Below are 24,815 nucleotides of genomic sequence, written 5' to 3'. Positions count from 1 at the left end.
TGCAGGTTGGAATAACCAGAGTGAGGATGCTCTGAACACCGACTTGCAGTGGAACACCTGTAGTGCCCCCGCCCAATACCAAGGCCTGCTCAGCATGCTGGGTGCATGCCCCAGAGGTGCTGGACATAGCTGCGCAAGTCCTTGTGAGGGCATGTGTAGAACTGTGTGTTTATATACCCAAACTTGGAAATAAGTGTTCTACCTACTTAGCCTCGGCCCTGTCCTCTTTTGAATTGAGAAAAATCCCAGAAAAGGTGCCTTTGAAGCAATGGAAAACTCGCTTGCTAAAAAGCTGTGCTAGATAGTAGAGCCACTGCGTCTCCAAACTGGTCACACCACAAGCAGTGGAGTGGAGAGGGGAGGCAGGCCAAGGCTGGTTACCGTGGCCCCACTCCTGGGGAGCTCCCGCTTCCCCAGCACAAGCACAGCACCTGCCCCACAGGCTCCCCTGCTGACCCTGGCTGCCCAGAGCATCAGGAGGCCCAGAGCTGCCAGAGGCGGCGGGCAGGAGGTAATTAGAAGTGTCTTAACTCTGCCTGCCCCCTCCCCACCACAGCTCTGGAATGATCAGGCCACTTTGCTAGCCCAGCACGGAGGAAATCCCTCCCCTCAGGAGAGAAGGCTTTCTTTGGAAACCCAAAGCTCTTAAACTTTGTTCTAAAGTGTTTTTTCTGTTTCTGTTTCCCTGTCCCTGTATGGACCAAACAGCTTGTGAGTACTGGGCAAATTCTGCAGCCTATTTTATATCCTTTCCCTTTGGGGAATCAAGCTACTTATTTGGTCCCCAAACCCTTTGAGGAATTGCCAAGAACAGTGAGGTATTGCCTTCTTTCAGAAAACAGACACCTGGAATTTCTTTTTTTATGCACTTGCAGATCAATTCATATAACCACATATACAAGTATTCATCTGATACTTTACTTGTGAAAGTACATCTGATGTGCACTCCTGAGGGGCTCCACGCACCTTGTGTGAGGGAAGCAGCCTGTGTGTGCAGGAATGCTGGTGTCCAGGGCCACCTGCCACAGCTGTGCGCATGGCTGAATCCACCGGTGCCTCATCCCCAGAGGCCTGTTGGCGTCGCCACCTGAGCCTTCCATAATGGCTGGACGTTGGTGTTCTGGTTATTTGTACTGACATTCAACTTACCATCCAGACAGTAATGCAGGAGAAACAAGCCACAAGGGGGACAAGTTCATGTGGGACATGGTGCCCCAGCCATGGCTCCCCAGCTCATCTTTTAGAGGGACGAGTTACCATGATGCTGGCCCTGGCATGTTTTCCTTCCAGGCATTATTAGCCCAGGAGCCAGGTCTATACCATGATTGACAAAGACTGCCCAAGTAAGGAGCCCAGAAGACTAGACAGACTCTTCTTCCTGCCTTTGGACACGGGAAAGAGTAGTTTAACCTTAGGATTGGCAGAATCTGACCTAAGGTGACAGGCTATCACCAAGCGGGTACTTTGGGGGACCCAGGGCTGTTGGTGTCAAGCTGTGAGTGCAGTAAGCCACTCTGGGGTGGGGTGTAGCTGGGAGTAGGGCAGGCCAGTTTTGCCTGCTGCTGAAGAGTTGAGTTCTGTGAGTTCCTGCATCTGAGGCCACCACCCATGGGCTACAGAGTTAAGGATTGCTTTTACTGATGAAAGGTTTGTCCTGTGTGCACTAGAGATGGTTGACCATCTTTCAGCATTTCCTATCACCTGTTTGACTTGTTTCTTACATGGGGTGATAAATTCCATTTTAACCAACAAAACCAGATCACTATTCTGACCATGCAAACTTGCATTTATGATATACATACTTTGTATATTTTTGATTACTTGTAATTTTTTGGCCAGGGAGTAGTTGGAAGCTGAGAATCTTGGGTTCCTGAAAAGGCTCAGGCTGGCTGCCTGGCTCTGGGCTTTGGTGGTGGTTGCTCACCTTTGAGCTCCTTTATCCTTGCCAAATGACAAGGGGACTAGTCGGGACTAGAGCACCGGCCTGTGGCTCCTGCAGTTTTTCTAGAGCGGAGTGGGGTCGGAGCTTGTTGCCCACCCATGAACAAGTGGGAACTTGAGCTACCTACACTCACAGTCTGTCCCCAGCTGACCCCAGAGGACCTGCCCACCAGGAAGCTCCAGTGCGTTCAGACTGAGATGTGGTCTTGGCAGTTTTGATTTTTTCAGACAGTGGCTCTGACAGATTCTGTCACCTCCCTCTTCCTTCCAGCTCTGGAGCTCCCACGGAGGCTGAGGGGCCTGACGGGGTGCTTGTGTTTCTGTGAGCACCTCCCCCAGCTGCCTGCTTCCACCTTCCTTGTCTTGGTCCCCAGGGCCTAATCTTCGTAGTCTCTGTAAGGACCAAAATCTTCTGATTGTAGACATTTTGTCAGTTCAGTCATCCCTGCCTAAGCGGATAGTCACTCCGTAGGAGAGCAGCAGCCAAGGAAATCCTAAAACCTTGGAGTTTGGACATTTAAATCCTCCTTCCCTTTTCCCTGTTTATCTAGGGATGTTCATGAGCTTGCTTCGCCTTCCTGGCGATGCGTGTCTGAAGTTCTTGCGCACTGCATTCATGTTCAGGCTCAGCTGCAGCCTGGAGGGTAGTGCTGTGCACATGTGGCTGTCTGCACAGCTGTCTGTCTCCAGGTCAGGTGGCTCGTGAGACCTGGTTCTCATTCTGGCCTGGAGGCCCCTCTCCCCGCGTCTCCCTTTCCCTGAGAACACACACAGATCCCGGGGCGGTCTCTGTGTGCTGAGGAGATCCATTTTCTCAAGAGCTCTAGCACCTGAAGCAGAGTCAGTAGTGGGCCTGAGCCTTCCTCTGGGCACAGGTTCCCTTCCTGAGACTTCATTGCTCTGACCCATTTCAGTGGGAAGGGAAATGGCAGAGCATGAAACCTGGGCTGAGGAGGCTGTGGAGGGGGTAAAGGGGACACATCAACAGAATGCCAGGTTTCTGTTCAGACTGTGCCTAGCGGGAAGTGGCCATCATGGTGCTTCCTGGATTGCTACCTGATCTAGCTCAAAGTCCAAATGGAATCTACAGGCCTCCAGTAGAATTCATTTCCACTGAGATCTGTGCTTCCAGTTCCGGGCCATACTGGGAAGATGGGGTGGGAAGCGAGCCTAGTGCACAGAGCTGGCCCAGCTTCTGCATTCAGTTGTGAAGTGCAAGGAGCTTAACCAGAGAGCATGTCCTGGAGAGAGCAGAGACTACCCAGCCAGCCTTGATGTCAAGCTCTTAGCCACACTAGCCAGCTACCCCACACTATCCCACACCGTCAGTGAATCTATGAGTTTAGTCAAGACCGGAGAAACAGCAGGTTTCTTTTTAGCACAGATACCAGCAGGAAGTCTGGAGAAGGGACAGGAGCCTCAGTCTAGAGCCTGCTTGCCCAATGCCAAGAAGCAAACACCTGTCTCTCTGGTTTTAAAAACCCTATCTGGTGTGCAGGCCCGTGGGCATTCAGAGAATGTAGTTTCGGCTTTGTGTTTCCTCCTCACGCCTGGCCCTTGTGCTGCTTGGGCCGGAGCCAGGCAGAGCCAAGGGAGGACAGAAGCTGGCTATTCTGGCAGAGATTTTCCTCTCCTGCTCTTCTCACTGCCTGGCGCTGTCCTGTTGTCCGTATGGGAGGGCAGGTGGCAAGCCAGCACACCTGCCCTCAGTGCCTCTTCCTCCAGGAAACGGGCTAGGTGTGCATGCTCAGGCATGTGTGCTACCAAGTAATGCCTGTGATAAAGGATGGATACTCAAGCCCCAAGTCACTACATATACAAAGAAGGCTGCAAGGGCTTGGTCTTTCCAAGCAACAAGCCCCGGGAAGCGCGGAAGAGGGTGTCCATCATGTGGTGCCTGCTCCTGTCATTTTTGAGATCTCGTTACTGGTCTCTGGTTCTTGTCCACACAGCGGTCTCATTGTCTTAGCTTGCTTGCTGCAGGGTCAAAGTTCCACCCACTTCTTGGCAGCATGACCTCCAGGTCCCTTCCCATGGGAACTGGACAAAGGCCAGGGCAGCAGTGGTCACCCCGGGCAGTGAACTACCCCATGCTTCTGAGCAGCTACTTTGTTGAGCTGTGTCAGGAGGGTCAGACTGTGCCACAACTGTTATTACACAGAGAACACCCACCACTCCTCCTCGCTCCCCTGTTGGCCAGTGTCCATTCAGCTTTACCCACAGCCCTGGGCAAATTGGGGAGGTTGCAGAAGGCCCGTGGGCTCCTTCCGGACCAGGTCCTGATTCTGGTCATCTAACACCAGCTGCGTTCTGGTCTTTGGTCCAAACCCCTTTGTTCCTGGGTAAGACTAGGGAATGATTTGAACATTTTGCTTCAAACTTGCCCCTGCCCTGGGGACAGCTGAAGACGTGATCATTCTGGTGCTAAGTGAAGGGCAACTGTCCTGTTGATTGTCCAGAGGCAAAATGAACCTTCAGCAGAACTGGGTAAGAGGGGCCCACCTCCTGCTGCGACCAAGTGTGAGACCAAAGCCGGAAATGGCGGACTGGTGTATCCATCTGGTGGAATGGGAATCTTTTACCCTGGTAAAACCTGGCACTTCCTTTGGCGTGGGCTCTGGTGGTTCCAGGCGGGAGGTGTGGGGCTGCGCTCCCGGGCCTCCTGAGGTCCCCTGTGGGGACGCTGCTATTTCTAAGATGCAGATTGCACATTTCCTAGATTTTCTATCTGTGGATCTGGGTAAGGGAGGGGAACAGGGGCAAACTGTACAGTTTGGAATGGGCCTCAATGGTACTTTAAACTTTTTGATTGTTCCTTAATAAAAATGTACATATATTTCACATCTGCCAATTTATTTTGAGGGGAAGTTAGAGAAAACCAGGAACGCTAGGGAGTGGGGCGGGGGGAGAAATAATCCACTGATTAGTCTGTGGGCAAACTGACCTTAAATTCTCATGAACAGGTGAGGGCTTCCCTCAGGGCTGGGGCTCACATTCACAGTCCCTGCACTGCTGGGCTCACTGCAATAGCGTCCCTGTGAAATACCTGCAGTACTTTAGAAACTACTTGCAACAGACAAAGACAAACACAGTAAAAGCCATGAATATTTGTGAACAGACACTAGCAAGTGTCTTGCTTTTCCCTGGGAGAATAGAGCTCACAGAAAAGAATATCATTTGTCAAGTGCTTGACATATTCACAAGTGCCCAAGGAGGGTCAGACTGTGCCATAACTGTTATTACACAGAGAACACCACCACTCCTCCTCGCCCCCCTGTTGGCCAGTGTCCATTCAGCTTTACCCACAGCCCTGGGCAAGTTGGGGAGGAAGACCTTCTGGAAGACCCAGAGAAGACCTCTAAGATTCCAAGCAAGTGAATTCTGCTAGGCCCGAGGAAAGGGGGACCTGTGAGTTAGTCACCTGAGACAGAAGCACACCAAACCAAGGTGGTAAAGTGGACACCAGGGCCTGTGCTTCAGTAGCTTCTCAGTGCCCAGGCTGGGTGCTAGGGAAGCAGCTGTGTGATGAGTCTAAAGACCAGGTCCTTGAGCTAGACTGAGCATGAATAAACCCCTGGAGCCCATCAGCCAGGGACCTGGTGGGCTGACTCAGGACATGACAGGGTGGGGTTGGCAGGAGTACTCAGCAAAGTGGGGGGGGATTGTTGTGGCTTCTAGGTAGGGAGCAGAATGCCCAGGTGATTCTAAGTTCTCTGAGAATATGAAAGACCAAGGAAGAAGAGACCTCTGAGGTGGAGAAAGGACTTCATCCATTTAAATAAAATGTGAGGCACAACCTTGTTTCTGACTGAGCTAGTTGGGACAACCTGTTCATTTTTGCTTTTCCCCCTTCAACAGAGCAAATATGGCCAGACGCTACCCACACCATCACAAGGGAGTTTCTGGCCCAGTCCTCCGGTGAAGTTCAAGATGTGCCTGGTTAGGAGAAAGATGATCTCCTTCTAATTTAGGCCAGTGGGTCTCCCCCTGCGAGGACACTACCTGAGGTCTGTGGCAGGAGGCACAATGCCCCAGCCTCGTAGGCAATCCTGTGTTGTGCTGAGTGGCGTTTGGTTAAAGCTAAGGTCGGCCACTTTGGTGTGTCTACATTGCCCCAGTCTACTAGCCAGGACCAAGTGTATCTCTCTTGGAGTCCCTGGTTACCACTGACTTCCCCTTCTATTTTTGGTTTGTTCTTCCCAAGTCAATTCTCAGCCCTTTTCGCCACCTAGGGAGCTTGTGAACAATCCCCCTGTAAGGCCCAGTCTCGGGCTCTAACATGCTCTGGAGCTGGGATGCCACAGGTCATAACCCAGTGGGTGAGGGCAGAGCTTCCTGACACACGTAGGGCAGCATGCATGACAGGAACCAGGTGAGACACCAAGATATTCAGCCCTAGGGAACGACTTGCTGGGAACCAGCCTAACAGCACCCTCCTTTCTCAACTAAAGGAACAAGGGTAAAAATGTTTATGGTAAGAGGCCAAGAAAGACAAGTCTTTAGTAGGTCTATGAAGCTGCTTAGGGAATCAGAGCTGTCAGGCGAAGTCAGGTGAAGCTGAGCTTCACCCAGACCATGCTGCCTAACACGTGTACTGCAGTAAATGGGAGTGTAGTGATGCAAGTGGTCAGCCTCAGGCCAAGGCTGTCACACAGCCATGCAGATGGGCCCTACCTGGTGCCAGCAGATCTCTCTCTGCCTGGATAACACTTTTTCCTTAGCCACAGGGCTCAGGTGGAAGGGAACAGGGATCATGAAAGTCTCATCAATTCCTACCCCCAACTGTGTGTGGGAAAGGCCCTCTCCTGTCTGCAGTGGGATGGCAATGCTATAGGAAGTAAGTGAGTGGCCAGCCGGAATCGGAGCCTGCCACTGTGACTCCAGCTGCAAAGGCCAGGCCAGGCATACCACGCCATTTACACCCTTCTGTCATGTTTGCGCTATTCTTCATACCCCTACAAAGCCCCTCGGGAAGAGACATGACATGGCAGAGGCAACACGTCTGGCCACTGCATCGGGAGGCTGGGGGGGGCCTGGCCCTCTGGCTGCAGGGCTGGTGGTGAGCCTGGACTTGCTCCCAGGTAAGACGTGCTCCATTCATCTGTCACGCCCGCAAGGGACAATGGCGCAGAAAAGGTAGTCTCTGATTATCTGAGATTTTTCTGCCCCCCCCTCCCCCAAGAAGCATACAAGTTAAAGGAAAAAGGACATGAGGATGATTTATTTGGCAGTCAGATCTTAAGAGGGCAGCAGAACTAGCAAATGGCCAACCCTGAGCCCAAATGTGGGCAGTGGGTTTGCGTGTGCTGAATGCTGGCTATGCTATGAGGCACCTTGGCACCCACGGGGCTGGTCCCCAGCCTCCGACCTCAGAGGGGGGCTGCCTTCCCAGCGCGTCCGCTCTCTCCTCCCTCCCCTGACCAGCTACCCAGAAGCTGTGCTGAGCCAAGCAGCTTTACTCAGCGTCTGACTGCCTGACCACCTACCCAGGTGGCAGGTAACTCCTTACATCCCCTGTTCATTCCTAAGGGAGAACAAAGTCTTCCTTGCCTTAAAAACAAACAAAAAAAGTTCACCGGGATACTTGGCTATTTCCTCTTCCCACCCCTTCCCCCACAGCCTTACCACCCATACTGAGCCCCTTCCAAGCCGAGCTGGCAGCACAGCTCACAAAGGCTCTGTACTGAGGTTTCCCTCTGAGGGTAAGGAGCAGGAGGAGTGAATAACTTAGTTACAATACCACTGAGAAGAAAAATAATACTGCTATGTTTTATCATGATCCCCTGTATCTGTCAGGCTAGGTGGCATCCCAGCCACGGGCAATGTGCCCTTGTGCTGTGTCCTCCGCCTGGGGCAGGGCAGAGCCCTCCTCCTCCTCCACACAGACCTTGACTTCCTCTGCCCTGGCTCCAGGGACCTCTATGCTCTTACCCTGCCCAGCTGTGGTTTTAAAGCTACAGGACAATGTAAACTTTGTTTGCTTCCCTGGCCCTGCAAGGCTCCTCCTCTTCCACTCTCGGGAATGTCAACGGCTCCTTGAAGCCTCCTGTGCCGCCAAGGAGGCTGCCTCCCTCTCCAAAGGGTTTCGGCCCTGGTCCTGGCCCCACAAGATGGACAGAACCATCTCTAGATTCAGGGCCAGATGTGTGCTTAATGCGAGACACAGTACAGTTTTTGCCTTCACCCAGAGTTGGGCACGGAGGGCCCAAACAGTACATCTCATTAATGGCTTGGTTTTGCTAGCATTCACTGCTGGAATCCAGGCTCCAGGCTGTGACACCAGGAAGGCTGCCACGGTAGGCCACTCCCAGAGAACCCAGTTCACCGCACTCCATGAGGCTCGCAGCACCTGCTACTCTCCAACAAGGCGGGGCACTAGAGGCGGTTGTCTCCATTGACTCGAGTCCTTCTTGGGGCCCTGGACAGAAGGGAAGTGTCCTTACTGGTAACAGGGCCTTGTAGCCTCATGGGCTGCAAAGCCAGACAACTGCACATTCTTTACCCAGGAGAAAGTCACGGGAGAGCCAGCCTTCTCGACTCTAGCACCCTCCCTGGCCATATCAGCTGCCTCCCCCACCTCCCTAACCTTCGCTCTCGACTGTCAAAATGGTCTGCAAGATGCTCCTGGGAGATGCGGAAGTCCTCAAACGGCTGCTGATAGCGGCCTTCCAAGGACCCTTCTCGGGCCCGGCCATGGAACAGCTGGTTGGAGGAGGCATCTGAGCTCCGTTCCCGCAGGGATGTACCACCAAAGGGACTGAGGTCTCCATTCTCCTGCTCAACAAGGGCAAAGAGGTCAAGGGCTACTTGCACCCTGGGAAGGGGGAGATGATGTCCATTCTCCACCCACCCACCCCTGCTGCAGTCACCTTAGCAGGGAAAATGTCAATCTTGATGAGCAGGGAAGCCAACTCCAGGTCTTCGCTGTAGTTGTTTTTCAAAGGCACCGCTCTGTATCCTACGAGGAGGAAAGCCTGGCTCAGCACGGAAAGATGCTAGCCAAGGGCCCAGCCCCACCCCAGCAGCAAGGTCCCAGGGCACCGTGTCAGCGAAGGGCCCTCACCAGTCTTCAATCCCTTTACTGGGAAAGTAGCCTGAGCCAAGAAGTTCTGGTCACTAAACATGTCTTCCTCATACACCACAAAGCGAAGGAAGGCAAATTTAGGGTTACTAATCTGGAAGTGGAAGGGCTTGGCGGGCCACACAGGGTTCAGACCATTGTCCACTGTGAAAGGAAGGAAAAAAGATGAGGTCCCCAGCAAGGAGAAGCTTTTAGCAGCCCAGGAGAAAGAGAACGGTCCTGACTTACCTACAAACTCTGTCTTCTGCTTAACGCTGTCATACTCAGCCCCAGCCACCTCAATCTCCACGAAAGGACACACAATGCCCCGGCCATTCTTTGGCAGATGCCGGGCCCCCAGTACCTGTAAGGCAGGTGGAGATGAGACAGGAATTGTCTTACTGTTCTTGTCATTACCACAACCACGGCTCAGAACAAACCTATGTGGAGGGAGTGCGCCCTCTGCTGGGCCCTAAGAATAAGAACTCTGCCCACTAAGTCCACAAATCAGGGCCCCAAGTCAGAGCAGCTGCCAGCTAGCTGCCTATAAAAACCTAATCTCTACGTGCTAGATGATGTGGAGCTGTGACTCAAGTGATAGAGACCTAGTCTTGAGCTAAAAAGCTCAGGGAAAGCCCTAAGTTCAAGCCCCAGGATCAAGACCAGCATGCACCCAAGTACGCCCGCACGTGCGTGCACACACACATGCACACACACAAATGTAAGCTCTAACCAAAATATTTCACGTAAGTTTTGCAATTTATCTCGTGTTAAATCCGTGTGTTTCAATAAAGAATTTATTTTGCCAGTCCTGGGGCTTGAACTCAGGCCTGGGCTCTGTCCCTGAGCTTCTTTTGCTCAAGGCACAGCACCACTTCTGGCTTTTTCTGTGTATGTGGTATGAGGAATTGAACCCAGGGCTTCATGCATGCTAGGCAAGCACCCTACCACTAGGCCACATCCCAGCCCCTGGAAATCTTTTATATTACTTCCCCTTAGGGAAAGTAAATTCCAAAAGTAGCTTTTATGTTCATCTGTGGCTCTGCACTCACCCTAGGTGGGCCCGACTTGGCCCCATATCACACTCTTCCTTCAAGCCTTCCCAGCTTGTCTCCCCCTCGCCCGCCCCAGGCTAGCCCTTGCCACAGCTTTTCACCACAGGCATGCTGGGGGCTGAAGGACCGAGGGCAAGGAGGCCCTGGGCCATGCGAAGCCCAGCTCTGGCTTACTCTTGTAAGTGGGCACCAGGCTAACCAGGTGCTTCTGTCCTCTGTCATCCTGACCAGCCTATTCTGTTAGTGAGTGGTTTCCCACAGGTGGCCTTCCCGTAAGCCTGACTCCTCAGTGCCAGGAAGTGGCCAGTCAGTCCAGCTGCCTCTGAGATCCCAAACGCACAGTGGGGAGGGGACCTTCGCAGACTTTCCACCTCAGAGGAAGATTCTTCTCAAGCTTGTGACTCCCCTCACCTACACAAGACTTCTCTATAAGTATGCAACTGCTTCTCCTGGCTGTGCTTCTTCCCACATGCTGAATGACCCCCAGCCTGGGCTCCTGAGATATCCCCACTCTTTTTTTTTGGCCAGTCGTGGGGCCTGAACTCTGGGCCTGGGCGCTGTCCCTCAGCTCTTCAGCTCAAGGCTAGCACTCTACCACTTGAGCCACAGCACCACTTCTGGCTTTTTCTGCTTATGAGGAATCGAACCCAGGGCCTCATGCATGCAAGGCAAGTGCTCTACCACTGAGCCACATTCCCAGCCCCAACATCCCCACTCTTAACAATTACAGCATTAACATCTCTCAGCTAAGAGCAGCCCCTTCCCACGGGAAACCCATGAACACTACCTACCTCGATGCAGATAGCGCAGGGCTCTAGTCCCCGGAGGCTGCTCTTGTCAAACGGGTCAAAGGCCTCATCTCGCATGGTGCTTGGTTGCAGCACGTAGCCACAGTGCCCACCCGCCATGAAGAGGGCCTGGTTCATTTGCATAGGCTTGTCTAGAAGAGTGGGGTTCCAATGTGTTCTAGTCCAACTGCCCAGATGCGCCTCCCCACTGTCCCCCATGGGGGGGGGAGGGGTCTCCTCACCTGGGGTCTGGAAGTTGAGCGCTACAAGTTGACTGCCACAGATCCACATAGGCAAAGGGTCATAATTAGAGGAATCCAGCCGCTGGCCCTTGGGGTAGATGCGGGAGAGCTGCAGCCGGTTGTACTGGAGGAACTTCTTGCCTTTGGCCTTGTTCACATACTTCTCAGCCTTGGTTTCCGGGAAGGATGACATATCCCGGTAGCAGGCCCGTTCTGTGCCAATCTCTGAACCAAACAGGGAGAATGCTTACATAGCCTGTCCACCCAGGGAGTAAAGGGGGCACTGAACACCGCTCTCCAGCCAGCCAGGGAAAGTGCCTACACCACCAGGCCCCCAGTGCCCACTCATCCCACCTGGGCCTGGCCTTACTCTCTTCATCAAAGGGAACAGGCCGGCAGTAGACGACAAGTTCAGAAAGCTCCAGGGCAATCTTCTTCCTCCTTTCCATCATCTTCCCCTCGGTGAGCTGGTAATACACACAAGGCCTTGTTGTCCCAGGCTCCAGCTCTGCCCAGGAGACGGCTCCTGCCAGCGGTGGGCAGGCCCACACTGTAGGTGCTCTGGGGCCCTCTGACCCCCTTTTATGCAACTTCCAGATCCCGCCAGGCAGTAAACAAGGCAAACAAGGCCTTCTGTCCTCAGCTTCATCTTTTTATGTCCTCAAGGATACACTCGTCCTCCAATCCTCTGAGAAGGTGAAATCCTCACCATCACCAACATGATCTCACAGGGAGCCCAGGGCTGGCCCTGCTCCCTCCCCTTCCCCAGCCTCATCCCTGGGCAAACCCCACAAAAACCTCCTGGCTACCTGAGGCTGTACTAAGTCCTCATACCCTGGCTCAGCAACATCTGTGTCTAAGATGATTTTTACTACCTCAGTTTCCCAACAGCAACATGACCCACTTCTTTCCACGCCCGATCTGAGCTGCAGAAACCCACCCAGACACTCTGCCCGGCGTGACACTACGCCCAGCATGCCACGCAGGAGGTCCTCTTACTCATACTTTCTCTTTGCTTTCCAACTAGAGTCAGCATCTGTTGCCTCCACCGTTGGGTCTCTTTCCCCAGCACCTTACACTCCAGCCCAATACATCCTTAGTGCCCACGCCCTCTCCACTGGGCTCACAGGTACAAGACACACCCTAGATGCAGTGGGATGATGCCTCCAAGCAGGAGTTCCCTTCCTCTTGACATGCTTCCTCCTGTCCCCAGGCCAGTGGAACAACCTCCCTCCTCCAGAAGACTAGTGTCTTTCCCACCGTGTAGATCTCTGCCACCACTCACCAAACCCTAGACCCACCTTTCCCTCAGGGAGCTGCTCCTGATTCTTAGCTGACACCCAACCCAGGCATGTCACTGCCACACCTCAGTGTCTGCACTGGTTAACACCAGTGGGCACGCTCGGGTTCTTTTCACATCTGACTACCCCTCTGCACATCAGAGACTTGCTATCCCTAGGGACTGCAGCCTCTCCACCCACTCTGGGCTCACATCCTCACAGCAGGCTCACCCTTTCCCTACCAGCATACCCTTCCAGCCCAGGACATCGCTTATGTTTCCAACTTCCCGCTATGTATCCTCTCCTGGATGACCCAGCATTGCATTTTCAACACTTTCTAAGCACACCACGCTGCTGCCTGTGAGTCTACTCTTCTGGATCCTTCCCTAAGGCAAGGCAAAGGTGAGCTCGGTAAGGCATCAGCAGCCTGCTTTGAAGGGACTAGTGGTGGGAATAGAGGTCTTGGCTGTCCTCCCGGCCCCAGCAGCACCCTCTAGGCTGCCCCTGGTTCTCACCCTGGCATCTGCGGTCTGCGCCACTTCACGGATCTTCTTCACCCAGTCTTGCAGCTCCTCCTGTGAGTCTGCAGCAACATCTAAGGACCAGTGGGTTACTGATGTCATGCTGATGGAGAAGACGAAGAGCCGGTTGTTCTTGCCCTCAGGACGGATGGCTGGGAAGGTGAGAGAAGACAAGAGCTGGAAACAGACCCCTCTCTGTCCTCCACCCACACCCAGAGCATTGGCTCAAATGAGCTCTACCTCATCCTCTCTTCCTAGCTACACCCTGTACGTGGAGACCAGTATGTGGGCCCATTTTACACTGCAACTCAGACACATCATGGGCAGTTGTGGTAGTTCCAGAGCTTCGGTCCAGCTCTGCGTGACTCACACCCCTGCCTTGTACCCCATCTCCATGTCTGTGTCAGAACCCCTATGTGGCACAACCCATCAGCCCTCAGCATCTATGCTATTTATTCTGACTCCACAGTGGCGGGCACGGGGCCAACATGCAAGGGACAAAGCTAGGAATGACAAAAGGAGCCTGGGGTGACCAGATAATGGGGGGAATTTAGGTGAGAGCAGCCTCTGGGGTTTCAGCTACTGGCTTCACCTCCAGAAGCCTAAGGAGTCGAAAGGAGAGCCTGACATTACAGAACAGGGGGTGGGAGAAAGGGATAAGGGCTCACCAATCTGACAGGCTGGCACATCCAAGACCCCCCGCAGCAAGTCCCCCAGAGGGCTGTTCTCGTCCAAGTGCTACGGGAAGCAAAGCCCACAGAATGGTCAGCATGGCTGCCGCGTGCATGTGAAGGGGATGTGTGTGTGCGACAACGCATCTTGCAGGTGTCCCATGATGAGCCCAGCGGCACAGGGACATAGCCACACAGGCTCTGTGCTTGGCCTTCATGCGATAGGTGCGTGTGCTCGCACAGGCAGGACTAGGACTGTGTGTGATGGAGGCGTGGAGAAGAGAACCAGGACGGGAAAATCTCACCTCCCTCTCAGGCTCCAGAGCTGCAGGGCTGATCATCTCTTCCACATAATTTGATGGGAACCACAGCTGCTTCTTCCCACCATAATCTCCCCTCCACCTGCAGAAGTGGCAGAGTGCTGACCTCTCAGAAACTAACCCAATGCCCACAAGGAAGGCATCCTAAGCCAGGCCAAAGCAGCATCGCTGGTGCACACGTGGGACCTCTTAGTTCCAGCTCCTGTCCCACCACACACACAGGCTCCCCAGCCCAGGGAGCAGGCTCACCAGCCCCCGTCTTGCTTCTCCACGTTCTGGATGATGGCGCTCTTGGTGAAGGTAAGCTCATCCTCTCTCTGGGCCTTGTAGTCAAAGAGGGCTTTGACTGCACACTGCAGAAGTGGGATGAACAGGTGAAACAGTCCCTCTCTGCTACCAGTGCTTCAGGTCATACCTGCGCCTGTGCTACCCACCTCTGGGCTCAGGCCAATGGGAGTTGCTAGTGCTGGCAACCAGCCCTAGTAAGGCTGGGAGGGGGAGGGACGCTGTCAGGGAAGCTCCAGAGGACTCAGGTAGAATATTCTGAACCCCATCTAGGCCACAAGGTGAACCTTGAGTCTATTCCCAGGAATCAGAGCTGGCAGGAAGGGAAGTTCTGCAGTGTATCTCCCAGGACCTATAGCCTGTGGGCACAGCTCATGTTCCACTGCTGAAGGCCCCCTGGCTGCTGAGGGGGGGAGGGATAAATAGGGCATAGTCTCCTGTATCTGAGAACGGAGCAAGAGGATCTGCTGCTGCTTATGGCAGAAATGGGGAAGAGGGGACTCCTACACCAGTTCTGAATAGTCAGTGCCAACACACGAGACAGGACCTAGGGAGGGGGTTGGCCTTGGGAGAGCTGCTGTCATTTGCCAACCACACATCTCTCACAACCTCTTGGGCCTCAGAAAACCAAAACCACTACTTCTCCTTACAGACCACAGATGAGCCCAGAACATAGAATTGTAAGTCCCAAACAGCTGGGACCTTTGTCCCCACCTCATATTTCCAAAAGTGGCTCTGTACCTTGAATGTTGGCATAGGGTTCGCCTCCACATAGAAACCAGGATTGCGTCCCTCGTATAGGGCCCCATAGTCGGGCTCCTAGAAAAAGACATAGTGGCATCTGTTAATGCCCCAGAACCCAGACAAAAAGGAGCTGCTAGCTCCCACAGGCTCCTTCTCCAGCAGAGATGGCTTCCACCTAGCCTCCTTACCTGGCCACCAAGTAAGTCTGCCCTCTTCACTGACATGTTGTCATGTCAATGGGACTTCCCAACCCACCTTAGAAGGCCTCAGGCCTGATCTGCACACACTTTTTTTTTTGTCAGTCATGGGGCTTGAACTCTGGGCCTGGGCACTGTCCCTCAGCTCTTCAGCTCAAGGCTAGCTCTCTACCACTTGAGCCACAGAGCCACTTCTGGTTTTCTGGTGGTTAGTTGGAGATAAGAGTCTCATAGACTTTCCTGCCTGGGCTGGCTTTAAATTGTGATCCTCAGATCTCGGCCTCCTGAGTAGCTAGGATTACAGGGTAAGCCACCAGCCCCTGGCTTGCACACCCTTATCCAAGGCTTAAAACGTGATTCTCAAATCTTCATCTGGGCTCTTAAAGGTCCAAACCCCAAGTGTTCATGAGCTATCTGTACCTAGGTCCCACACAAGGACCGCATGCTCCATGCTTTTAATCACTGGCTCTCCCTGAAGTCAGAAAACTCCTGCCTCTCCTCTCACCACCCTCGATACCTTTTGGCTCACCACCTGCCTGAGGTGCCACTCCCCTATCCAAGGCCATGAGCTTGGTCAAGGGCCCTCCTGCCCCTTCTTCTGGCATCCCCCAGAGCGCTCCGGCCATACCATGCAGCCTACTTCCCTTGCCTCTCCAAGCCCAGTGTATGGACATGTTTCCTGCATGCATGTCTCTCCCTGCCAACTCCTGGACTCTGTCACCACGCCCCCTTGGCTCATAGAGATCTTTTTGCTTGAACGCTACCCACATCCTTGAAGACACAACTCACATCTGTCACTCTCTTCTGGCTTGGCCCCAGTCAAGGGAAGGACCCCTCCTAAAACTCCTATAACACCCAGAAGGTACTATCAGGCATATCTCTTCTGTTCCCGCCATGCCTCCCAGCCCCCTCACAGCAGTGCCGATTTTCTCCAGAGCCTCCTCATTGATGGGGTAGCGCAGCTTCATCTTGCGGTACAATGGGTGCTTCTCATAGTAGCTGATGAGATCGACAAGGCTGTCAAACTCAGAGTTCCCCAGCATCACAGTCTGGCCCTCCTGCTGGACGCGACAGTGCTTGATTTTGCCCTCAGCCCTTCAGGAGAACAGGAAATCATACAAACTGACCGACATGAAGTGCCCAGGCCAGGCTCCCTCTCACACCCCAAGGCTGCACCCCTTACCGGAAGGAGATGGCATACGAATTGGGCTCGCTCCGTTTCCGCACCAGGAAGGCTCCATCACGGGGCACACGCATCAGCATGTGCTCAGCCTGTGTTCTGGTCAGGCTTGAGTGGTACCACCTGAGTACAGACAGAGTCAGGCTCTGGCCAGCACCACACATGTCCCCACCCACCAGCCCTGTCCCCTTCCTCACTCTTTGCTCTCGTGGGCATTGGTCTGTGGGACAGGCTCTGAAAGGCGCATCTCAAACTCATTGCAGCGTAGAGGCACCTGCTGATAGTGTGTGATGAGGTCATAGAGGGCGTCAAAGACAAGGTTGTCCGTCAAGAAGAACTTGGGGGTCCCAGCATCCTGCCGGGAATGGATGCGGCAATGCTGGACTTTCCCATTGCGCCTGAGCAAAGAGAATGAAGAGACTTAAGAAACAGGTGTGGACTCCTCAAGTTTTACCCCCGGCAAGGTACCAGTCCCAAAGAGGGGGGACCATTTTCCTAAGGAGCTCAGGTGGGCAAGAATCGTGGGGGAGGCCTTCAAATAGACTGAAAATTCACGCATGCGTGGAAGAGAGTATCTGTGTTATGTTCCACATACAAGCCTAGACACAAAACCTCCAATGTTAAGCACAGGTATCTCTGGTGATGCCGTCCACGTACTCATGCTGACAGAACACACTGTACTGGGATGGTTACCAGAAAGAGAGCGTGTAGTCGCCCACGAAGGTCTCACTCTCCCGCACTAGGAAGGAGCCGTCGGGGGCCCCGGTCTCGATGCAGTACTCGGTGAGCAGGCGCTCGGCAATGTGCCGCCCATCCCGGCCAGCCCCAAGCTTCCCATGGAACCACTTCTCACTCGAGTGTAGCTCTGTGCTCCCACTGGCCTGTTGATGAGAGCAGTCATGGCTCAGACACTCAGTGCCTCTGCCCAGCCCTAGCCATCACAGCCCCAGCCCACGGCCAGCTCCTCACCTCTTTGGGCTCCTCCTCATCCTCGTTGCCCTGATCACTGCTGGTCTCCTCAGAGTAGTAGATCTTGCTGCTGGTCAGAACGAAGTAATGGGGATACCATTCCTGGGAAGACCAAGGGAGGGGGAGCTGTAAGCCATAATCCCCCACCTCCTGGCCATACCCAGCCCAGTCCAGCCCGGGCCTCACATGGTTCACAGGGTCCTCCAGGTACAGAATACCATTCTTGATGGAGTTGCTGATGTCATTCTCAGAGTACATCACAGAGGTGGGCACTTCCTCATAAGCACTGCCCTCAGCCAGCTTCTTGTGCTGGGGGGGGAGGGGGGGAAGGGGAAAGGAGGGGAGAGCAGGCCAGGTCATGATAATACCTGCTCCAGGCCTAGCCCCACCACCTCACCTGGGACTAGACCAAGAGCAGAAGCCCTGGCCTGGGTAAGTGTGCTGGGATGTTACGGGCACCTCCACCACACCTTGATAAGGATCTTCCTCTTAAGCTGGTTGGGTGAGGGAAGCCCATCAGCAGCAATGTCCACGGGCTTGGTGAGGAGAGTATCCCCGAGCACCTTCTTGAAGTACTGGGCCATGTTCCGCTGCTGGGCAATGCTACAGTGGTCCTCAATGGACAGGATGACTGGGTACCTGTGGGGCAGCAGTGGGCGCAATGACAGACTCAGTCCAATCAGTCCCTTACAGAATGGGGTGCTGGGAACCAAAGCCTACAGCACCTCACCCAGAAGAGCTTTCCCAGAGAAGAGGTAGTCGTAGGTGGGCGGGGAAGGACTCCACAGGGGCAGCTCTGGAGCCAAGGGGTAGCCAGTGCTGTAGAAGGGAGCCTCAGAGAGGGCACAATTACAGAGCTTTCCAACAGTGCAAAGTCAGAAGAGATGAGAGGCAACCTCCAAATGCTACTGCTGGAGGGCTCTGGAGGGCCCCACAGGGAGATAAGATTGGAGACGCTACATGTGAGGAGGTGAACAGGGTGCTTGAGGAGTGGCTCACTCCTAAGAGAACAGGGAACAGACAATTTCCTCGGTTGTGAGAGAGCTGGCAGGACACTGGCCTAAAGACACTATATTCACAGAAATGCTTCTGAGGTTGAGATGATGTAGGGATGCTTTCTTCAGAAAAGAAAAGAAGGTTGGCTAAGGACGCAGGGTAATGGAGGGGAAAACTTGGTATACGATTGCTTGAACAAGAAGCAAGCAAGCGAAGAGGAAGGCAAAGATGGAAGAGTAGGGCGTGGGACCTGGCAGGTGAGGGACATGAGGAGAAGTGATGAGCTGGAGGTCTTCCACATCCACTCACTCTGAGGCCACAAAGGCATGCTCTTTGATGGTGTGCAGAACGTCTGAGAACTTTATCTTGGTGGTAAGGGTGTGCCCATGGTAAATGACAGGCATCCCGTCTGGGCCATCCCAGCAGTCCACTGTGGAGCAACGTCACCATAATCAAACCCCTGGCCCAGGGCCCTTCCCTCCCCGCACCCCAGACCCCACGTACACTCGATGCAGCGGCAGCCCATCCGCAGGCAGCGAGCATAGGCTTCCAGGGAAGACTCGCTGGAGAACTGGTCCCCGGTCAGGTATCTGGACACACAGAAGAGGTGGTGTAGCCTATGGGCTGGCCATTCTCCCCAGGAGGAGCTGGGCAGTGCTGAGGGAGCTACTCACGTGTTGTGTGAGGAGGAGATCCAGTAGTGGGACAGAGGGTTGTTCATGGTGTCTGGGCACACTGCATCCAGCTGAGAGTTCCATACACTGTTCTCTTTGGAGAACAGGAAGGTGACAAACTGTCCAGAAACAGATGTGCAAAGGGCAAGTGAGCCTAGCTGCTGCCAGGATGGAAGGTGGGAGCAGTAGAGGATACTCAGTCTTAACTGAGTTAGGCAAGGTAGACAGTAGGTAGAAACAAGGTAACATTCTAGAATCTAGATCCTCGGGTGCAGGTGGGGCCTGCTTACCTTACCATTTCCTCTGGCAGAAAGTATAGAAAGTGGGGCTTACCTCATCCAGGAAGAAGTATGGCTCCTCGATCTCTCGCAAGGGATCTCGGAGAAAGCTGAGCATGAATTCCTGTACCTGGAGCCGGTCAACAGCCCACAGCTCCTGCAAAGTGGGAAGTGGTGAATGGGTGAGGCCTCCATCTGAGGGGTGAACTCATCCCTCAACCTGCCCAACACCCAGCCCCAACCCAGTCTCACCCCCTGGTACTCAAGGAGGAACTGCTGGAATTCTGAAAGAGACACTCGGCAGAGTTCTGGCCGTTCTCCAGTCCTGCAGGGAGAGAAGGTAAGTGCCAGGCAGTCAGCTGGCTAGCATGCCTGATGGAGAAGACAGAGCCTAGCTTCCTGTCAGCATAGCTGCCTAAGATGGTCCAGTATAGCTCCTCCCCACACACACTGCCTCCTACCCAGATCTGGAATAACTCATGATAGAACCCCAACTCCCCACTTGAAACCAAACCTCAGAGTGCTGGCTTCCAAGAAAGGGAGATCCATCTGCAGGAAACAGAACCTGGTCAGAGCGAGAGCCCTGGGAAGCCATGCAGGAACGTGGCTCTTAGGAAGAGAGGCGGGCAGCTGATGGGGTAGGTCTCAGGAGGATGCTGGAGATATGGTACCCACAAGCCCCCAAGCAGGGTAGCAGGGCTGAGGCAAGCAGAGCTGGGGTGGGTGAAGGGGCAGGGGCAGGGGCAGGGGCAGGGGCAGGGCAGGAGCGGGACAGGTGGCTCATGCACCGTCTTCTGGGCGCTGTACATGAGGCTGCGGTACAACTGTGCAAATTGTCCATAGGTGATATCCCCGCTGCGCTGCTCCAGGTCCTACACAATACAGAATGTGACACCCAGTCAGGCCCAGCTGAGGGGCTCCTGACCTCCACTATTCCACTAGTAGACAGATCCAAGAGGCTCTTACCGTCAGCCGTTCCCGGAGGAAGCGCATGTTAGGGACCCGGTAGTTGACCTGAGACAGCATATTTTTCAGGTCCTTGGCTGATATACTGAAAAAAACAGACACCTACCTAAGCCCATCTGGAACTAGCTGAACAGTAAACAATTCTTTGGGAAGCTGGATTCCTGAGGGCTAGACTGGATCAGAAGGAAATCCCTTTGAAGGAAAGGGGGCAACTGAAGGAAATCCCTTCTTTTCTCTGGGCCTCAGTTTCTTCACTTGAATTTATCAATCTATCAATCAAACGAACAAACAAAAAAGCCCATGAGCCGGGCGCTGGTGGCTCACGCCTGTAATCCTAGCTACTCAGGAGGCTGAGATCTGAGAATCGCGGTTCAAAGCCAGCCCGGGCAGGAGAGACCGTGAGACTCCTATCTCCAATAAACCACCAGAAAATCGGAAGTGGCGCTGTAGCTCAAGTGGTAGAGCGCTCGCCTTGAGCTGAAGAGCTGAGGGACAGCGCCCAGGCCCAGAGTTCAAGCCCCACGACCGACAAAAAAAAAAAAAAAAAAAAAAGCCCATGATTCTGGCAAGAAGTGACCAGGCTCAAGAAAGTGGGTCAGGCATGCCTGGCAGGAAAGACAGTCTTCTAGCATCCCCTGGTGCTGTTCATGCCCACCTCCCCATATCATAAGGGGTGGTGGCTTCAACACAACACAGGGCAATGCTCACTTGAAACACCTTGACCTGCTTCCCTGGAAAACCCCTAGTCAGCACCTCAGTGCTGGGTCAGGGTAAGCCCCGGACAAGAGTCCTGGCCTTCCAGGACTGTTCTGCCCAGGACATGGAGCCAGGATGTAGTCCTGGCAACAAGAGGAGAAGGAAGCTTTCTTTCCTAGGAAGGGGGTCTGGGAGTAGAGGCCACGTATCCCTTGGCCTGAGAGCATGGCAGGAAGTACCAGTCAACTGCTGTTGAATGCAGGTGATTGGTCTGCATGAGCATCAGCTCATCCACCCTCAGTCCCTCAGGAGGAAGGTGCTAACACTGGTCCCCATTTTCCACTAAGACAGATGCTGTCTATCTCCCCTTCCATTTCCCTCTGTAGATTCTTTCCCATCAGTATACAAGGCCCCAGTTCTTCCTGCCTTATCCTGCTTACTTACGTCTCCAGCTGCAGTCCCCCTTCTCCTGAGAGTAGCAGCCACATTCCCCTTATGCCCGAGCCGTCCACCATAGGGGTTTCCTTTTACCCTCACCAGCTCTTAGTGGGCTCCATCCATAATGTGAAGCCAGCCACTGTCCCTCCTCCCTCCCCACATGTGCGCCCTGTGACAGCCAACCACCTCCCAAGGTTTTCAGGATCACCTGCACATTCTAACGTTTTCATCTCCAGCCCTGAATGTTCCTTGAACTCATTCTACCTACTGTTGACTCCATGCCTCTTCCTGGGCAACTACCACGCACATGAAATCTCCACCCCACACCAAACCCTGAGCTCCCCACGATGTGTTCCCTCCAGGTTTCCCATCTCAATCAACAACAGCTCCATTTTCCAGTTGTTCAAGCCAAAGAACCTACTGATCCTTTATTCTTTATCTCAAACACCAAAATCAATGTGTTAGGAAATTCTCTTTGAGTCTATCTTCAAAATACAATATAGACAAAATCCAGCCACTTCCTATCTACCATTCCCACTCCAGAGAAAGCCTTCATCTTCCATTCAGAATGGTGAAGCAATCACAGTCCTCCGCAGGCAGCCAGTATGATCCTCAGCAAACTAAGTCACGGTATGGCACTCATACAAACCTCTCAGCTTCCTGCCTCTCAGAATAATCACAGTGCCTTACTGTGTCCACACACAAGGATACTTGGCCTTTGCTTCTCATCTCTTGGCCCTTCTGTCATTCCAGACCTAAAAGCTGTCAACTTTAAGGCATGCCCTCCTTCACTACACTGCCAGCCACCTTGACCCTCAAGGTGTCCTGGCAGACAGCAGTTAGTTAGGCACACCCACTCTGCCCAGTGCAGAATGCACAACATCCTCATGCTGGCCTTTCTTGTCAGCTTGTACCAAGGCCACCAGAGGACTTTCTGTAGAAAGCTATCTGTACCAGAACCCCTTGGCCTACTTCAGACAGGCTGGTCCTTTGGATTATGTTCTTCCGACAGCACTTAGAGGCACAGCTATTATTCTGGTAGCCTCTTAACTACCTGCTGGGTGGGTTCAAGTCATAGTTCAGCACCTACCGATCCTCACGGTTGCGATCCACCGAGTAGAACTGTTTCCGAAGCCACCTAGAGAGAGAAAAGCTTGAGGTGAGGGCCACTCCTCCAGCTAGGGTGGGTCCTGGGGAAGAGGAGCAGGGGGTCTGCATCCAGAGCGGCCTAAAGTCCCTGACCCTGTGCCCTAAGGCCCCACCTCTTAAATCCATCTGGGTGAGCCTTACCTCTCAATCTGTAGGGGCGTGGCTGCCTGCAAAGTGTCCTCTGTCAACCAAGTTAAGCCTTTGATCCACATGTTGACTTCATCCTCAGATGTGGCTGTGAGCAGAGCAACAGCTGAGCTGAGCTAAAGGGCAGGGACTGGCAAGCAATCCCCTGGCCTATGCCCTCACTGGGACTCCCACCTTGCAGGCTCAGGGTCTTCAAGCGGAATTCCATTCCATAGAGGATGACAAAGCAGTGTGACTGGTCAGGCCGGAAAGCAGGGTCCTCTTGATAGCGGTCAAAGTCCCGTGAGGTCTTCCCTGGGCGAATCTCCTTAATTTCACGAATATCAACTAGGAAAGTAATGAAGGAGCAAAGGTCAGCCTGGGGCCTCCAAGTCACTGCCCAAAGGAAGGCAGCGTGGTTTTCTCATTCCCACACTCTTCCCCAGGGAGGGAATGAAGAAAAAGACAACTTCCAACCACTGGGGCAGAGCCCAAACCACTCACAGGTATCTGAGGTGATAAAAGAGATGCATCAATCTAAGGTTAGATCTTTGCTAAGGATTAGAGGCCAGAGAGAGTACGCTCTCTGGGAGACAGCTCTGTGCCAATCCCCTCCCTCACATTGTTTCCTTGTTGAGAATAGGCTAGATGCTTGGACCTGAGAAAGAGATGGATTCAATGGGAACCCTACTCTGTTGGGTGCAGACTGCTTTCTGACAACATACAGCATACATAAACCAACTGTAGTCCCAGAGGTCAGAGCTGAGAAGGCCCACAAGGGGCTCAGGAGACCAGGGCCCAGACTCAGCAGACTCAGGCCCAGAGATCTGGGAATGACTGAAATGTCTCACATCTTAAAGACATGCCCATAGAAGTCTCAGCCAGCAGACCCTTCTATCCCACCTGTAGCAGTAGCATCACTGTTGATCTAACCCCTAGGTTCCCTACCATGACAGTAAAGGCCCTATTCCATCCTCAGAGCAAAATTCCCTGGCCTGTCCTCTAGCTGGAAACTTTGACTCTGCTACCAATGGTCCCACCCCTAGTTCTCACCAACCAGCCACTCTTCCTGACTTGTGAATCTTCATGAGACATTGCTCGGACTCCTGGAGGTCCCATCCATTCCCCTCCTAAGGCTGCCCACTCCCACCCTAATTAGGATCTGTTCCCTTTATGCCCTTCAAGGCTATGATAGGGCTCAGAATTTATCTTCAAGCTTTTGCCTTCCCTTCTTCTCTACTCCATCCAACTGAAACTGGACCTACAGCTTTTGGTCCCAATTTCATCCTAGTCCTTGGCCTGGCTCCATACTCCCAGGATCTATTCATTCACTAACTGGGGCTTTCCTCTGTATTAATCATGTTGCTTGTGCATTTGCTCATCTCCCCACCCAGAGCTCCTCTAAATGTTTGCTGAATGACTGAGTGAACAAATGAGAAAAAGTAGCCGTGTGGTCAGGAAGGAGCAGTGAAATAGGGCTGGAGTAAAAATGAGACGTTATATTCAGATAGAAAAGAAAGAGGGAGAACTAGGTCAAAAAGACTCAGCCTGAGAACAGTTTCCAAAGATGTAAGGGGAAATGCCCAGATCAGAAACTGCAAAACAACCACAAACTCTGCCCTTTGAAACAGAAACCAGAATGCTTTTCCGGTGTAAAGCTGATATCACCCCCTCCCACATTTTTTTATGAAGGTATATGAATGTGTGTGCACTCATGCACACATGTGTATACACATACGTACGCAGGCACAGGCGCACGCGCGCGCGCGCACACACACACACACACACACACACAGGTCAGGGTTTGCATGATCTTTAACAGGGGTCTTTTCCTTCTGATGCTCACCAGACACCAGAGATAATGCACAATGATGTGGTTGACACTTTGCAGGCAGCTGCAGGGCTAGTCCTACGCTTCTTGCCAGGTCACATGCAGGCCCCCTAACCACAGCACACATGCAGAGAGTGGATCCTAGGTAAGCCCCAGGCTGTCCTGTATGTTCCAGCCTGAAGGGTAATAACCAGGCAGCAGCTGGAGGCCAGGCATCCTGCATTCCTAAGCCCCCAGCTGGTCTCTTGTATTTCCATAAGGAGAAACCAATGTGGTTTGATGCCTTCTGAGTCCATCAAGCCAAAAGGAAGCTGAAAAGGACCTGGCAGCAGTGAGATACTCCGCTGTCCTCTTGGAAAGAACACCCTTGCCTCCACAAACAAATGCAGTATGGTCCTTCCTGAGAAC

The 24,815-nt window shown here is 53.3% G+C and overlaps 1 protein-coding gene across 1 annotated transcript in view; it reads right to left on the bottom strand.

Annotated features, from left to right (window-relative positions):
* Nucleotides 1-7,140: 7,140 nt before the first annotated feature.
* Plcg1 (phospholipase C gamma 1) overlaps nt 7,141-24,815 on the bottom strand; it is a 35,134-nt gene continuing 17,459 nt past the window's right edge. The window contains exons 2-32 of the mRNA XM_042694334.1: nt 22,772-22,924; nt 22,592-22,685; nt 22,392-22,439; nt 20,168-20,252; nt 19,990-20,073; nt 19,716-19,750; nt 19,454-19,526; nt 19,257-19,358; nt 18,924-19,042; nt 18,754-18,839; nt 18,559-18,679; nt 17,724-17,892; nt 17,440-17,562; nt 17,254-17,355; nt 16,978-17,165; nt 16,482-16,682; nt 16,288-16,407; nt 16,019-16,199; nt 14,905-14,982; nt 14,128-14,231; nt 13,864-13,960; nt 13,556-13,625; nt 12,882-13,039; nt 11,457-11,553; nt 11,087-11,311; nt 10,848-10,996; nt 9,251-9,365; nt 9,005-9,166; nt 8,811-8,899; nt 8,528-8,715; nt 7,141-8,359 (exon numbers count right to left, since the gene is read on the bottom strand). Coding sequence (XP_042550268.1) covers nt 8,317-8,359; nt 8,528-8,715; nt 8,811-8,899; nt 9,005-9,166; nt 9,251-9,365; nt 10,848-10,996; nt 11,087-11,311; nt 11,457-11,553; nt 12,882-13,039; nt 13,556-13,625; nt 13,864-13,960; nt 14,128-14,231; nt 14,905-14,982; nt 16,019-16,199; nt 16,288-16,407; nt 16,482-16,682; nt 16,978-17,165; nt 17,254-17,355; nt 17,440-17,562; nt 17,724-17,892; nt 18,559-18,679; nt 18,754-18,839; nt 18,924-19,042; nt 19,257-19,358; nt 19,454-19,526; nt 19,716-19,750; nt 19,990-20,073; nt 20,168-20,252; nt 22,392-22,439; nt 22,592-22,685; nt 22,772-22,924 — 3,659 coding nt within the window. The 3' untranslated portion in view covers nt 7,141-8,316. The remainder of the gene's footprint in view (nt 8,360-8,527; nt 8,716-8,810; nt 8,900-9,004; nt 9,167-9,250; nt 9,366-10,847; nt 10,997-11,086; nt 11,312-11,456; nt 11,554-12,881; nt 13,040-13,555; nt 13,626-13,863; nt 13,961-14,127; nt 14,232-14,904; nt 14,983-16,018; nt 16,200-16,287; nt 16,408-16,481; nt 16,683-16,977; nt 17,166-17,253; nt 17,356-17,439; nt 17,563-17,723; nt 17,893-18,558; nt 18,680-18,753; nt 18,840-18,923; nt 19,043-19,256; nt 19,359-19,453; nt 19,527-19,715; nt 19,751-19,989; nt 20,074-20,167; nt 20,253-22,391; nt 22,440-22,591; nt 22,686-22,771; nt 22,925-24,815) is intronic.

The sequence above is a fragment of the Dipodomys spectabilis genome, unplaced genomic scaffold (genome assembly GCF_019054845.1).
Source record: "Dipodomys spectabilis isolate Male_0828 unplaced genomic scaffold, ASM1905484v1 ptg000175l, whole genome shotgun sequence".
In the NCBI taxonomy this organism is placed as follows: Eukaryota; Metazoa; Chordata; class Mammalia; order Rodentia; family Heteromyidae; genus Dipodomys; species Dipodomys spectabilis.
This window is presented reverse-complemented; position numbering and strand designations above follow the sequence as displayed.